Source organism: Quercus robur, chromosome 11, assembly GCF_932294415.1.
Source record: "Quercus robur chromosome 11, dhQueRobu3.1, whole genome shotgun sequence".
Taxonomy (NCBI): domain Eukaryota; kingdom Viridiplantae; phylum Streptophyta; class Magnoliopsida; order Fagales; family Fagaceae; genus Quercus; species Quercus robur.
The window spans coordinates 40,864,456-40,879,616 of record NC_065544.1 but is presented as its reverse complement, the minus strand read 5'-3'; the positions used below and the strand labels follow the sequence as shown (position 1 = coordinate 40,879,616).

The following is a 15,161-nucleotide window of genomic DNA, read 5'->3' as shown; positions in this document are numbered from 1 at the left end:
TCCACCAACTCAAACAATTCTTTGGTGGTATTTTATTTTTTATTTTTTGAGAAACAAACATACACAGTAACACAGGGGAGAGCGCTGAGCACTATTTCGAAACTAAAGTTTTACTTTCGTTTTTTCCAACTATTTTCCAACTTTAACACCGTACAACCATCTTACATGATAGATTGAGACTTTGAGGGTGATAAAGAAAAAACAATGGGATTAATTAATATATTGATTGACGGTCGATTACATTTAGCAACATAAGACAATTATGGAATGTATTTGTTGTATTTTTATTTTATTTTATTAGAAGACAATATGGTAACTGCAACTAAAGAAAGAAAGAAAGAGACTTTCTTAGAAAGAAAAAAAAGAGAAGAAAGAGAAAAAGAAAAAGCCTCTTTCCACAACTCTTCAAAGCTCACTGCTCGCCCTCTGTTTTCTCTCTGTGTTTCGTATTTTGACCACATTCTCACAGTTTTACCTTAAACCCCTTTTACCACTTTCAGGTTTTCTCTTCAAGGATTTTGCCATTTATATTCTCTTCTCTGCCTCTGTTTAGACACCCAAAACCAAAAGAAAAGCCTCTTTCTATTGTCACTATTACAAAAGCATATAGTTTCTTATTCTTTCCCAGAGCAAAAGCTACCTCATTCAAATTATTAGGCATCAAATTCCAAGAACACCCATAAAGGTAAAAATCTCTTTATACCCACATATTTATAATTATTACATATATGCATGTGTGAGAGCTTATTCTCTGATTTTAAAACTCTCTTGCATATTTTTTTCTCTGACAGAAAAATGAGCACTGCAAGCTTCACTTCGAACTTCTTTGGTACTGGGTGCTTTTGGAAGGTTTGTATTTGTATAGCTTTCTGTATGTTTCTTGAGAAAATGTAGTAAAAGAAACAAATTTAAATTTCTGAGTTTTGAACATTGAAGTACAATGAAGTCAGCCTGATACAAGTATATGGCTTAATTGAGTTGATTTTTATTTTCAGAGCCCAGAAAAGAGAAAAAGAAACTGGGAATTTTCGTTTTTTTCTTTTGTCAATTTTCTTAGCCACCAAACTGGGAGGAAGAAAAAAAAAAAGAAACAAAAAACGTAGTTATGTTTTTTACTTTCTGGGTTTTTGCATGGTATTTGGAAAGTTCATATCTTTGACCAAATATGGAGTTTGAACGTTAGGAATTAGTGGGTGTTTTGACTTTGCTTGAATTTGTGTTCTTTTTAAAGTTATGTAGCTAAAATGCAGGACGAATCAAGGATTTCAACGGTTAAGAAGCAAAATGAAGGCAAGGTGTTTGTTAAATGTGCTGTGAATACCAAAACTCAGAAGACAGAAAAGGCAGTTCGGATTGGTGTTCTTGGAGCTAGTGGTTACACTGGTTCTGAGGTATAGTTCCTCACTTACAACCTCTTTCTAAACAAGTATATGCTGTTTCTTTTGGTCTGTTTTGGGTGTGTGTATATGTGTGGGTTGGCAAGTAGAAGCTATTTGAAGCTAAAACAGTTAACTTTGAAATTTTGCTATTGGAGTAGGAGAGAACATCGCCTAAGAACTAGCTCTTACTTTTTATTTTTTATTTCAATTGGTATTGAATATTTTTTACTAATGTATACTAGGCAAGTACATAGTAGCTCTAGGAAGAAGACGTTCACCTATGCCGAAATAAATTAAAAAACCACAATCTTTTGTGCTAACACAAAAAGTTGCCATGAACGCACTTTTGAGTTTTTTAAGAAAGATCTTACATAAGTTTGAGAGGATTTTTTTTTTTTTTTTTTCCCCAAAGTTCTCAACTTCACCCAATCATTTGGATGTCTGTGTTTGGGATGGGTTAAACAATTTAATACTGTGAATTTAGCCATCTCCTTTATTTTGTTTTCTGATAAGTTACTGTAAATTTATAAGTTTGTTCGTTTGTTCTTTTCTTTTCTTTTTTTTTCTTTTTTTTTCACTTGACAAAAGTATTGGATGATCTTTTTTGGCAGATTGTTCGTTTACTGGCAAACCATCCCCACTTTGGCATTACTCTGATGACTGCTGATAGAAAAGCTGGCCAATCAATTGGATCAGTGTTTCCTCATTTGGTCACGCAAGTATGATAAATTTCTCTTAAATCTCCTATGGTATCATTGTACTTGGTAGTTTTGAAGCACTCGATTTAATAATTGAGGTTCAACATAATTTGATGATAGTGTGTGCTTTTACAGCATGGTTTTCAATACTTCGTTACGAAAGTATAATGCTTGACTTCCTCTATATATGCAGGATTTGCCAGATATGGTTGCAATCAAGGATGCAAACTTTTCTGATGTGGATGCTGTATTTTGTTGTTTGCCGCATGGAACCACTCAGGTTTTTATTATTCCCTTCTTCATAGGTTGATCTGTGACCTGCATTTTCAAGGCCTGGTGAATATTTTTTGTATTGAGATGCAATTTTAGTTTCCCTCTCTTTTTACTAACAACTTGTATGATTATCTGTTAAATCACAGGAAATCATCAAAGCCTTTCCCAGGAGTTTGAAGATTGTTGATCTTTCTGCAGTAAGCTTTTGCATAAGCATTATTTTGTTCAGTGTTTGTTTGTTATGGTTGTGTTTAGATGCATCTTGTGGTAATTTCAAAACTTTCTGTTTTGCTTATGTCAAAGTTTTATGTTATGTTGCCACAGGATTTCCGGCTGCGAGATATATCTGAATATGAAGAATGGTATGGTCAGGCACACAGAGCACCAGATTTGCAGGTAGGTAACAGTGTTCTTCTGGATACTTAAACCTGTCTTTCACATCAAGTGTTGAGAATTTTCTTATCCCAAGATATATTTCCTTCTCATTGAATGGTGTGCATATGAAGCTATTTGGTAATGGGAGAATGTGAATTTATTCTGTCTTTGTCTCTGTCTCTGTCTCTCTCAGTTCTCTCACTATCTATCTTCAATTGTACATGGAAGCCCAAATCTTAGGGGTCAAAATTAAACTCGTGACCATATGAAAGTTTTTTTCTTAAATTCAGAGGTACTTGCCTGTGAGTTTCTTGTTTTTTATGTTTATGTTGAATTTTGGCCAAAAAGTTTGGCTGGTGGTTCAGATCCTCAAGCTTTATATAAATTGCATTACAGCCACTAGTGTTTCGATCTCGGTTTTTGTGTATGTGCTTGATTCTGAGGTGATGTTTGCAATTAAAAAGGACATATTCATGAAAAGAATTTTTTGATTACCCTCAATTGGAACTGTTTTCTTGAGACGAAGTTTGCACTTCCTTGTCCTCAATCTTTTTAGATAGAAGTTGAGCATGCTTAGAGTTCCACTTGACAGGAAGGCGTCCAATTTCTACTGGCACAATTAGTATTTTGTCATTAAGTCCATTCTGTTGTGGGACAAGTGTACTAAAGCATGAAACTCTGGCATCCTTATCCTTGAACTTTTTATTTTTATTTTTATTTTTTATGGTTAACTTACTTCATAGATTTCATGTGTACTAGGGTTGCACCCTTTTTCTTGCTTGATTTTAATTACACTTATTTACAAATTATTTGTAAACTCATGGTTTTTTTCCTTCATGTAAATGAGTATTTCATTACCTGGATGCAGAAAGAAGTTGTATATGGTTTGACAGAGGTTTTGAGAGAGGAAATTAAAAGTGCACGCCTAGTTGCTAATCCTGGTTGTTATCCAACATCCATTCAACTTCCTCTTGTTCCTTTGATAAAGGTGTGCATACACTATCCTGTGTTTACTCTATATTGCATGTCGGATGGGTCATTAAGTCCTTAGAGGCTGCTGGGTAAATTACTTGGCAGTGTCTTCGAAAGTTTATGCTGAGGTCATTTTAAATTGCTAAATACATCTATGAAAGCAATGTATGACAGTTGTGCTTGTGATTAGTTGACTCAAAATTTAATGATTTAACTATTTAAGAATGAATCTCGGAGACAAACTCAATAAATACACATGATAACAAGCAGAGAGGAAATATGTATGCTTAGAAGGTCCTCCCTGAAGCTCTATAATCCAAACCTATACAAGCACACAAGCAACACCCCCCCCCCCCCCCCCCCCCAAACAAAAAAAAAAAGAAAAAGAAAAAGAAAGAAATAAATCAATAAGTAATGTAAAAAGATCAAGTGAATTTGTTGGAGGTATTCGAAAGTTGAGAGTTTCAAATATCCATTGGTGGCTTGGGAAAAGGTGTGTTTACCGCGTGAGTTGGGTGGTTTAGGTATTCGAAAATTGGCGCCTTCTAATCAGGCCCTATTAGGGAAATGGCTTTGGAGGTACGGCCATGAAACCTCACATCTGTGGCGGAGGGTCATTGCCATGAAATATGGGGAGGGAAAAGGGGGTTGGTGCACTAGAGCTTGTTCTAGGGCTCATGGTTGTGGGTTATGGCGGAGTATTAGTGAAGGGTGGGACACTTTTGCTAAGCATTTCTCTTTTGTGGTGGGGGATGGTTCTCGCATTCTTTTTTGGCATGATAAGTGGACTGGGGATGTTCTTCTTAAAATTCTTTATCCTCAGTTATTTTTGTGCTCAGCTAATAAGGAGACTTGTATTTCTGATGTATTAAGCCTTTCAGTGGGTGATAATGACAAAGTGTGTTGCTTAAGATTTCATAGGGAATTCAATGATTGGGAGTTGGCGGCTTCCCTTTCCCCTCTTCATTTCATCCAAACCCGAATCCCTAGGGGTGGAGGGTGTGACAGGCTTTGTTGGGATCTTAATAGCAGTGGGAAGTTTGATATTCGGTCTTTTTATCATAAGATTAGAAATGCAGCTCCTTCCACTTTCTCTTGGAAAGGAATTTGGAAAGTTAAGGTTCCTAAAAGGGTGGCTTTTTTCATGTGGACAGCAGCCCATGGTCAGATTCTTACTTTGGATAATCTTATGCTTCGCGGTCGCCCTTTGGTGAATCGTTGTTGCTTGTGTTGTCGCAATGCGGAATCTGTGGATCACCTATTACTTTTTTGCCCGATAACTCATTCTTTGTGGATGTATATGCTTCGGTTGTTCGGGATTGATTGGGTCATGCCAGGTTCAGTTGTGGACTTATTATTTAGTTGGTATCATTGGCATGGGAAGCATAACTCTGATATTTGGGATTTGATTCCAGGCTGTTTAATGTGGACTATTTGGACTGAATGGAATCGGCAGTCTTTTGAGGATGAGGAGAAAACTGTGGTTCAGTTATTAGAGTTTTGTCAGCGGACCCTCTTTGATTGGTCTCGATGTTGGGGTTTCACGGATTGTTCTACCCTTTTGGATTTTCTTTCATCTATTAGAATAGTTTAGGGGTTACTTCTGTCTTTTCGTTCCTTTTTCCTTTGTTCACTACCGTGAACTCTTTGTATTTCTCTTGTTTTTCTTTTATTAATAATATTCTCTTCTTACTTACCAAAAAAAAAGAATTTGTTGGAGCCTTAGCTGCCCTAACTACTTTTTTATTCTAATGTAAAATAAATCTTCAGAGTTTAACTTGTTTGACTGGCCTTCGACTTATCAAAAGAAAAGAGAGACTGGACTTCCAGGATATGGCGATATGCAGGCTTGAAATATTTGAAACGTGCATGGCCTCTAGATTTAGGACTCCCATTGATCACTTCTATGCCTTACAGTTTTGATGATGTTTTTCTGCTTGCTGTTTGGCTTGCAGGCTAATCTCATTGAATATAGAAATATCATTATCGACGCAAAATCTGGTGTGAGTGGTGCAGGTTAGCATTTTCTCACCTCCTATTTTTTTTTTCTTTTAAAATTCTTAGCTCAATATTCTTGGTGCATTGTTTCATGGCTTTTGCTTCCTGGTTCACCATGCAGGGCGTGGTGCCAAAGAGGCAAATTTGTACACTGAAATAGCTGAAGGAATTTATTCTTATGGAATTACCAGGCATCGCCATGGTAAGATTTTATTCTTTTAAAAATTGAAATATGTGTTGATGCTTCTTTTTTTTTTTTTTTTTTTTTTTGGTATAAAGGAAATATATTAGAAAACTAAACTGAAAACAAAGGAATAGGACAGAGCCTGTTTACAGCCCTACCACAGGCATCATCCTCTATAATATGCAAAAGGTCCACAGGCGGACTATGCAACTCAACATAATCACTAACAATGGACAACCCTAACTTAGCTAAAAAATCTGCACATCTATTAGCTTCTCTATAAATGTGTCTGACTCTCAAATGGGAGATTTGTGTAGCTAAATGTCTGCAATCATCCATAATGGAAGATATAACAGTATTGGAATAGCTTTGCATGTTAAAAGCATCAACAACGGCTTTTGCATCTAACTCAACACAAACAGCTTGTGCTTGAATTTGTAAGCAAAGCAGAAGACCATCCCGAAGAGCCCAAAGTTCCGCCATGAAACTAGTAGTTGTCCCAATCTTTCTAGCAAAACCAATAACCCAATCCCCATTTTCATTTCTGATTAAACCTCCTCCTCCTGCCATCCCAGAAACTCCTGCTGCCGAGCCATCTACATTCAAAGTCAGCCACCCCTCTCTCGGCTTCTCCCAGCATATACTCCTCAGGACCAGCCTTTTAGTAGTTAGTTGATTAGAAGCACAGTAAAAATATTCTGATGCTCGGTCCAATATTTCTTTAGCCAGATCTGGATTCAGATTTTTACTTCTAAAAACAAGCTGGTTCCTCTCCTTCCAAATCAACCAAATAGTGAATAGAAAAACCTGGCACCACGGAATTTTTGATGACCCAAATTGGTGCCCAGATTTTGCATTCAACCTGAGCCAATCCCGCATGTTCTGGTTGGAAAAGAACGCATCTGTCGCTTGCCTTCCCAGCTGCTGCCAGATTCTCTTGCTAACAGGGCAATCACGCAGCGCATGAAAAATGGATTCAGGATCTCTATGGCAGCGGGGACAGCTGGTTTCAACATTAACACCTCTAGCTATAAGACATTGATTAACTCCTATGCTATAATGCATACATTTCCAAACAAAATTTTGGATTCTCGGCATGGTCTTCAACTTCCAAATCCAATCCCCCATGAAAGGAACATCCCCTCTAGAAGCAGTGGTTAATAAATAAGCACTCTTAAGATCAAACTCTCCTTTCGGAGAAAACTTCCAAGCAAGTCTGTCATTCATTCTAGTGGTTAGAGGGGTTGGCGTAGCTTTAAGCTCACTGATAATTTCACTTGGGAGAGTCATCTGCAGAATATTCCAATTCCAAGCACCTGCACAATCTACAACATCCTTAAACTTCAGCTCCGAAGCTTGCCTTGACAAAGGACCATGAATAACCTTCCTAAGAGGGCCAAGAGTAGACCAACTATCTCCCCAAAAATCTAGCTTGCTCTCAGAACCAGGCAGCCATCTAATACCCTTATCAAAAATATCTTCACCATGCTTTAAGCCTTTCCAAGTTCTGGAACTTGGTAGCCGGCTAGCATTTCTGGAGCTTAATCTTTGCCGGGTACAATATTTGAGCCTAAGGACTTTAGCCCAAGGGGCCTTATCTTCAGTGTGAAATCTCCAATTCAACTTTGCCAAGAGGGCCGTGTTTCTTCCTTTTGCGGTTTGTAAACCCAGCCCCCCTTCTGCCTTCGGTCTGGTTACCTTTTGCCACCCCACCCAATGCATTTTTCCCTTGCTTTCATCAGAACCCCATAGAAAGTTTCTGTTCACCCTATCAATTCCATCCAAAACTTTTGCAGGCAGCTGGTTGCATTGCATCACATAGGCGGGCACCGCAGAAGAAGAAGCTTGGATTAGCACTACCCTTCCCGCCATGGATAAGAGATTTGCCTTCCACCCCGCCAACTTGTTCTTTACTCTATCCAGCACAAAATTGAAATCCTGGTTGCTGCCCCCTTTATGCTTGATGGGAAAGCCTAAATATTTCCCAAAACAATCCGTTTGTTGAAAGCCTAGGATATCACTAAGAGCCTCTTTATCACTTGGGTCGATATTTGGAGAAAAATAGACCCTAGACTTGTCGTCACTCACAGTTTGTCCAGATAGACTACTAAAGGTGTCAAGCACATCCCTAATGGCCATGCAATTTTCTGCATTGGCTTTTGCAAAAAGCATTAAGTCATCCGCAAAAAATAAATGTGAGAAGGAAGGACCGCTCCTAGAAGCTTTGACCGGGTTCCAAACTTTGGCTTCACATTTTTCCTGAATAAGCTGACCCAAAAAGTCCATGCAAAGAATAAATATGTAGGGGGAAAGAGGGTCTCCTTGCCTTATACCTCTGGTGGGGTAAAAAGGCTCAAGGCTTCCCCCATTGAACAGAATCGAGGTAGAGACCGAAGAAATGCAACTCAACACAAGCTCAATAATATTGTTTGGGAAGTTGTATCTCATCAACATACACTTTATGAAACTCCATTCAAGCTTGTCATAGGCTTTCTCTAAATCAATCTTGATCGCCATGTACCCCACTTTTCCATTGGCTTTCCCCATAGTATGGACTAACTCCTGGACAATGACTGCATTATCCACACCCCTTCTACCTGGCACAAAGGCCGTTTGACACGGAGAAACAAGCTGGTCCAGAAAAGGTCTTAATCTGCCCACTAGAATTTTGGAGATAATCTTATACACCGAGTTACATAAGCTGATGGGCCGAAAGTTACTAATGGATTCAGGTCCTTGCTTCTTCGGAATGAGCACAATGTTTGTTTTATTCAGATACTCTGGGATTTTCCTATCCCTAAACACTTGCTTCACCTCATCTTTGACCGACCCGCCCACAATGTGCCAAAACCTTTGGAAGAACCCGGCATGCAAACCATCAGGCCCGGGAGCTTTAAAGGCTTTAAGAGACCAGATAGCTAAGGATATTTCCTCATCTGTGACCATGTGACTAATGCTTTCTTTCTCAACATCTGATAATTTGGCTTGCCATTGCTGATTGTAACTTATATCTCCATCTACTACTTCCTGGCTGGTGGTATATAGCTTAATAAAACCCTCCCTGATATGATTGGCAACTTCCCTTTCCTCAGTTAGCCACTCCCCCACTTCATTTCTAATTGCTGTAATGAGGTTTCGCTTCCTACGAGCAATCGCCGAAACATGGTAAAAGGACGTATTCCTATCCCCCAAGACCATCCAGTTAATTCTGGATTTAAGAGCCCACAGATCCTTTTCTTGCTCCAAAACAACATCCAACTCCTTAAGAAGCTGGTTCTCAAAATAAACTAGAGAGGCAGAAGGCTCCAAGGCCAAAGCCCTTTGGACACCATCAAGCCGGGCCATGATTCTCTTCTTCTTATGAAAGATATTACCGAAGTGGTTTTTATTCCACAGGGTAGCTTGCTTGGCGAAAGAGTCAATTGCTTCCATAAGCTTCCTAGGATGCCGCCAAGCCTGATTTACTACAGAGGGAAAAGAAGGATCGGATAACCAAAAGCTCTGAAATTTAAAAGGTCTATTCAGAAACATTTGGCCTCTAGGATTAGTTTCCATTAGAACAGGGCAATGGTCCGAGTGACACCTCGTGAGGTGAGTCACCTTAGCATTCGGGTACAACAGACACCAACTGGGGTTCATAAAAAACCTATCTATTCTCTCTTGAATAAGACTACTGATCTCCCTTCTATTAGTCCAAGTATATTTAGACCCATTAAAACCCATATCCACCATACTACATTTGTCCAGACACTCTTTAAATTGAAGAGATCTAGATATGCTCACTGGCCTACCCCCATATTTATCCTCATCTACAAGGGGTTCATTAAAATCCCCAGCTATAATCCAAGGCAAATTATGAAGTTCAGCAACTTTAGAAAGATTCTCCCACAAAATCTGTCTTTCTACACATCTAGGACTAGCATATACAGCCGTAAAAATCCAAGATAAGTTAGAAGGTAATACCTTAATTTCCACATGAATTTCTTGCTCCGTATTTGCAAGCTGCGTTACCTCAACCATGTCAGAATTCCAGAGGAGCCAAATGCCTCCAGCAAAACCAATTGTCTCCGTGTGAATAGCGCCATCAAAAGGAAGACGGTCAGTTATCTCCTTAGCTTTGTCTCCCCCAATCCGGGTTTCCATTATTACCATAATATCAGGATTATAATTCCTCACAAGCTCCCTAACGTGTCTCTGAAAATTGGGCTTCAGAGCACCCCTGCTATTCCAAATTATTATCTTCATGACTAACTGATGATAGACAAAGGACGCTTCAAAAGGGGGCAGTAGCTTCACTTCCCTCCTCACATTCCATCCCGTCACCAGTAGCACCCAAGCTATCTTCCCCTTTCTTGTGAACAGGGTAATACCCATCTTCCATTCCCTCACCAATACTTGGAGCTTGATCTCCGGCAACAGGGATGTCAACTGCCCCCTTGCTTGCTCCATAAATTTTGATTTTCCCTTCCCTATTCTTGTCGCCGACGCCATTACCATGGGCTTCCAACTCCGCTTCTTCTTCCTGACGCTCCATATCAGTACACAAGTGTTCTTCATCTTTATCTCCCTCATATTGTCTCCGCAATTGAACGTCCTCCTCGGCTTGGTCCAAAGCTGTGAACTGGAAATGGCTATGCGAACATTCTCCTTCACTGATCTTTCTTAGAGAAGACCACTGCACTGAAGACTTTAGAGCTATATTCCTAGAGTTTCCAGCGGCTTCTTTAGTGCTCCACTGACTGATTCTGTTGCGTGCTAAGTCTTTTTTACCTCTGACTGAAGTATTGGACCGGTTGGTGGGCTTAACACTACTCCTCTCCTTGTTACTAGCCTCACGGCCCAGCTTGAAAGGCTCATCCTTATGGCCTTCATTAACCTCACGGCCCAGCTGAAAAGATTCATTAAACACGCCTCTCTTATGGCCTTCATTAGATTTTCTGCCCAACCCTTCAGCCCAATCCTTAAGCCCACTCGCAGGTCCAGCCCTGTAATCACGTTTCAGTGATCCCAAGCCAACATTTGCGTGACCCCCAGGAGTACCAGAATTTTTTGTCTTTCTCTGCCCAGATTTTCTACGTTCCACTAACATCCAAGGACCGTACCTTACATTCTCTGTCCCTGCACCCGTTTCCTCCATCGTACCACTAGCTGGAATGGTACCATGCGCATCATGCAACTCGCGTGCATTGGCTGTCTGGGTCGGATCATCACCCGCTTCTGCATTCACCGGTTTTCCCTCCGCCGGGCTTCTAATGGTGAACGGACATGCCTCTTTCTTGTGCCCGATTCTTCCACATGAGAAACATAGTTTTTGGATTCCTTCGTATATCACTGGCTGCTCAAATCTCCCTATAAGGATCGTATCAACAAGCGGCTTATTAACATCAATCTGAATACAGAGTCTGGCATACCTCCCTCTAGCCTCTAAAGCTGTGTGGTTGTCTATTCTAAGCACCCTCCCAATTGATCCTCCTATCTGCTGGAGAACTTTAGGTTCATATAGCTCCAAAGGAAGTCCATGCAGTCGGACCCAGGTTGCTATGGAAGAAACACAAGCACACGCAGGCTTAAAGAAAGGTTCCCACGGCCTAATAGAGAGGAAATGACCGGCGATGAACCACGGTCCATTCTTAAGAACAACCTCCATGTCTTCTTTCAAGGAAAATCTAACTGAGTAGAAATCTTCTCCTAAGTCTACCACGTCTAGTCTCCCAACTGGTTTCCACAAGATATTAAGCTTGTTTTGGAGAACATGGAACCCCACCGTTCTGCCATACAGCTTAATGATTAAAGCGTTTGACCACGGCTTCCTAATCCGGATCTTTGTTTCCTTGGAGAGTTTCACCGCCACAAGACCTTGACGCAGTTCCTCCATCTCCTCATCTGAATCGGCTTCCATGTCCAACATGTCCGTGAAGTCGAAAGCTGTAGCATAAGCACCTGGCATTTCCCCCACCAGTTTTTCTTTGAAAGTTCTCCTCTCTGAACCCCATGTATCCTGTAGTCCCTGGAAATGGCCTCTCTCACTTGCACCGTCAACAAACTCAGCATGGTGAACTTCCTTCACCTTCTTTTTACTCCTAGACAACTCGGCTTCCTCCTCCCTGGAGAGGGTGCGGTTTTTTGGACGAGCGTCAGTCATGCTATTATGTGTTGATGCTTCATGGAAGGACTAGCCATGGATTGTAAATAATAATGTTATTAATAAGCTTAGTGAAATATGTTAAACGCATGTAGCTAAAAAAAAATTTAAAGAAATGTTACCTAGGCAATGACAAAAGACATCCCTAATGGAGAAAATGGCCAGCCTTTTGACCATTATGTTCAAGGATGAACTGACGATTAGGGGCATTATGTTAAATGACTAGGAAAATGCCACTCATGGGTCTATGCAGTCTGCAGTGTGCAAGAACTATCCACTGATAAACTGCACTGATTTATGTTTCGGTCATGAATACCAGTTCTTTTGCATAGTTGAATACTGCATTATCTTCCCTTATTGCAGGGGAGTCTTAATTTGAGGTTAACTTTTGACATACACTATTGGAAGAGAATATATAGGGTGGAGGAAAATTTTGGCGTGACATGCTGTTTTAATTGGTAGATTCTATATAGAAATTCCCCAATCAGAGAGAATTTAGGATTACTTTAATGGAAAAGAGACTAGCGTGTTCTTGATTGGCACTGTATATAGAAGTTTTTTTTTTTTGGTAAACTGTAGATAGAAGTTACTTATCATGTCTTCTTGTTTCTGGAGCAAGTTTATGTTGCTTGAATAAAACAAATCCTCATGTATGACTGGGTTTAGGTGGCCAGACATAATAGTCGGAATTTGCTGATCAATTTCAGTCTTCAGTTGGGTGCTTTATGGTTTTGAATTGGCTGTCTTGGTCTTCCCTTTTTATTTCTTTTGTCTAATTTAGAACTATTTAATTGGTCAATAGTTTTCGTGCTTATTTGAGGAGGTAATTAGTGACTTTGAACACTATATTTGTATTCATTAGATGACATGAAACACTAAACTTGGTTATATGTGTTAAATGCAGTTCCAGAAATTGAACAGGGACTCTCTGATGCTGCAAATTCAAAAATAACTGTTAGTTTTACTCCACACCTAATGCCAATGGTAATAATTAACCTGTTAAATTCTTATGTTTCTCTATGTTCAGTAACTCTTTCAAAGTACTAAAGTATTTTATTCCTTTTCTGTCTTCTAGATCCGTGGGATGCAATCAACGATATATTTGGAAATGGCTCCAGGTGTAACAATTGAGGACTTATATCAACAATTGAAGATCTCTTATGAGGTATACCATTTCATTGTAGTTCAGTGGGTGAGCTACTTGTCAGATCCATCATTTATCATCATAAGGAGTTAAAGTAATTAAATTGAGCATAAAATAGAATGATTATGGTGTATGCACACAACAGGCGCACATAAATTTTAAGACATCAATTATAGATAACTTGCATCTCCTTGGGCATACTTTTGGTCTCAGTTTCAACCTTCACCTGATAATAGCATGCACATGGTTTGATGTATATACTGCGTCTTGGCTTTTATATTCTAGTCTGCTTTCTTAGGTAATGAGTGGGATTTCCATATTTATTTATTTTTTTGTTGCAGGATGAAGAATTTGTAGTTCTGCTGGAGAGAGGAGTTGTCCCTCGCACTCATAATGTTCGAGGATCTAATTACTGTTTTATAAATGTCTTTCCCGATCGAATTCCAGGAAGGGCAATAATTACTTCAGTTGTAAGTATATGTTCATCCACTTCTATGTTCAGATTTATCCATTTCTATTATAAAATGTTATCTTCAGGATCATCATTGGCTAAGCTCTTAGAAACTTGCTGCAGATTGATAATCTTGTGAAGGGAGCTTCAGGTCAAGCTTTACAGAATCTCAATGTGATGATGGGATATCCAGAGAATACAGGGCTTCTGTACCAGCCCTTGTTTCCTTAATAAACTCATTATTTCCATTTTCAGGAAGAGTTAAAGCATGTAAGTCTACATTCAACTGTGCAGTCTATTTGGTTAAGCAATCTCTTTTTAACTGTTGTTGAGGATTGACACTTTGTTTTGATTAAACTCTATCAAGGTTGTTGCAAGTGACATTTCATTGTTTGTTGCAGGAAATGATGTCGTGGAATCTCTCTTGGCGTTAAGTTTAATACTGTTTTGTTCTGTAATACTCATTAGTGAAAGAGTATTGTTAGAATAGTGTCTTCTATTAGAAATTATGTATGACTGATTTGATAGCGTTTGATCATGAATAATAGTCACATTTGGGAATTAATGCTTATTTAAATGTAGCCTCCTGATTCAGTGCACAGAAATTTGCAAAATAATCACAATTCTGCTTTCCATAATTTCTTTTCAGTTCCTCATCAGATTAATAACATTGATTGGATGCAAATTTTAACTGTAAACAATCATCCATGAGATTGATGAGTGAGAATCAAAGGAAAATCTCAGTAGATTGTGAGAATCACTTGTGGGCAAGCGGAGGGAAATAAGTTTGTAACTATTTATGTTGCTTGAAAAATCAAGGAAATTACTACAATAATAGAATGGTAAAATGAATGATGCTTGAAAAATCAAACAGATTGATGGCAGGATTTATTCATAAATATGGATTTAAACATATATGTAAATGGTGGAAAAGAACCTGCGCCCACGTTAACATGATGTCAATCTCCCTTCCATCCCCAAGAAGAATATTTACTTCCAGGCAGGAAAATGTACTTTTCATTTAGCCATGTTATATATAATTTTAAATGAAGTGATACTTTGTACGCCTTTTAAGTTGTTTGATTTGTTTCAAATGGAGACGATCTTTTTCCAACTAGAAATGAGTATGCACAATTCTTTTGATTATGATCTCAACTGTATGTATAATTTACTGCCCATTAGAATCTAAGTCATTGAGGTCCGATCATAAAGTAAGTCAGGGAATGTTTTTGGACTTTGGTGGTATTTGAAGGGGAAAAAATCACTTTCCAGTGAATTTTTAAAAATGGTTGAACTCCTAAGCATTGTCCTATAATGCAAAGCATGAGTCCAAAAACAATTTTGTATTTTGGGTTCCTTTTCTCCTAAATTTTTTTTCAAGAGACCCTCTTTAACGGTTTGTTTCAACATTAATTTTTCAAGAATCAAGATGCTAGTTGAGCTTTAAGCTGAAAAAATAAGATAAAAAAAATCATAGGTTAAAAAATGAGGGTGTCTGGCTTATCATTAAAAAGGTGCTTTAAGGAATACTTAAATTTACTATAA

General features: G+C 38.8%; 1 protein-coding gene across 1 annotated transcript; it reads left to right on the top strand.

Moving 5' to 3' along the window:
* Window positions 1-335: 335 nt before the first annotated feature.
* On the top strand, window positions 336-14,254 carry LOC126706181 (probable N-acetyl-gamma-glutamyl-phosphate reductase, chloroplastic). The gene is made up of 15 exons (XM_050405498.1): window positions 336-685; window positions 792-849; window positions 1,251-1,391; window positions 1,991-2,098; window positions 2,271-2,357; window positions 2,497-2,547; window positions 2,675-2,746; window positions 3,594-3,713; window positions 5,653-5,713; window positions 5,817-5,897; window positions 12,926-13,005; window positions 13,097-13,186; window positions 13,507-13,635; window positions 13,740-13,886; window positions 14,018-14,254. Exons 2-14 carry the CDS (start codon window positions 796-798, stop codon window positions 13,845-13,847), a joined length of 1,182 nt encoding a protein of 393 aa, XP_050261455.1. The 5' UTR covers window positions 336-685; window positions 792-795; the 3' UTR covers window positions 13,848-13,886; window positions 14,018-14,254.
* The last annotated feature ends 907 nt before the right edge of the window (window positions 14,255-15,161 follow it).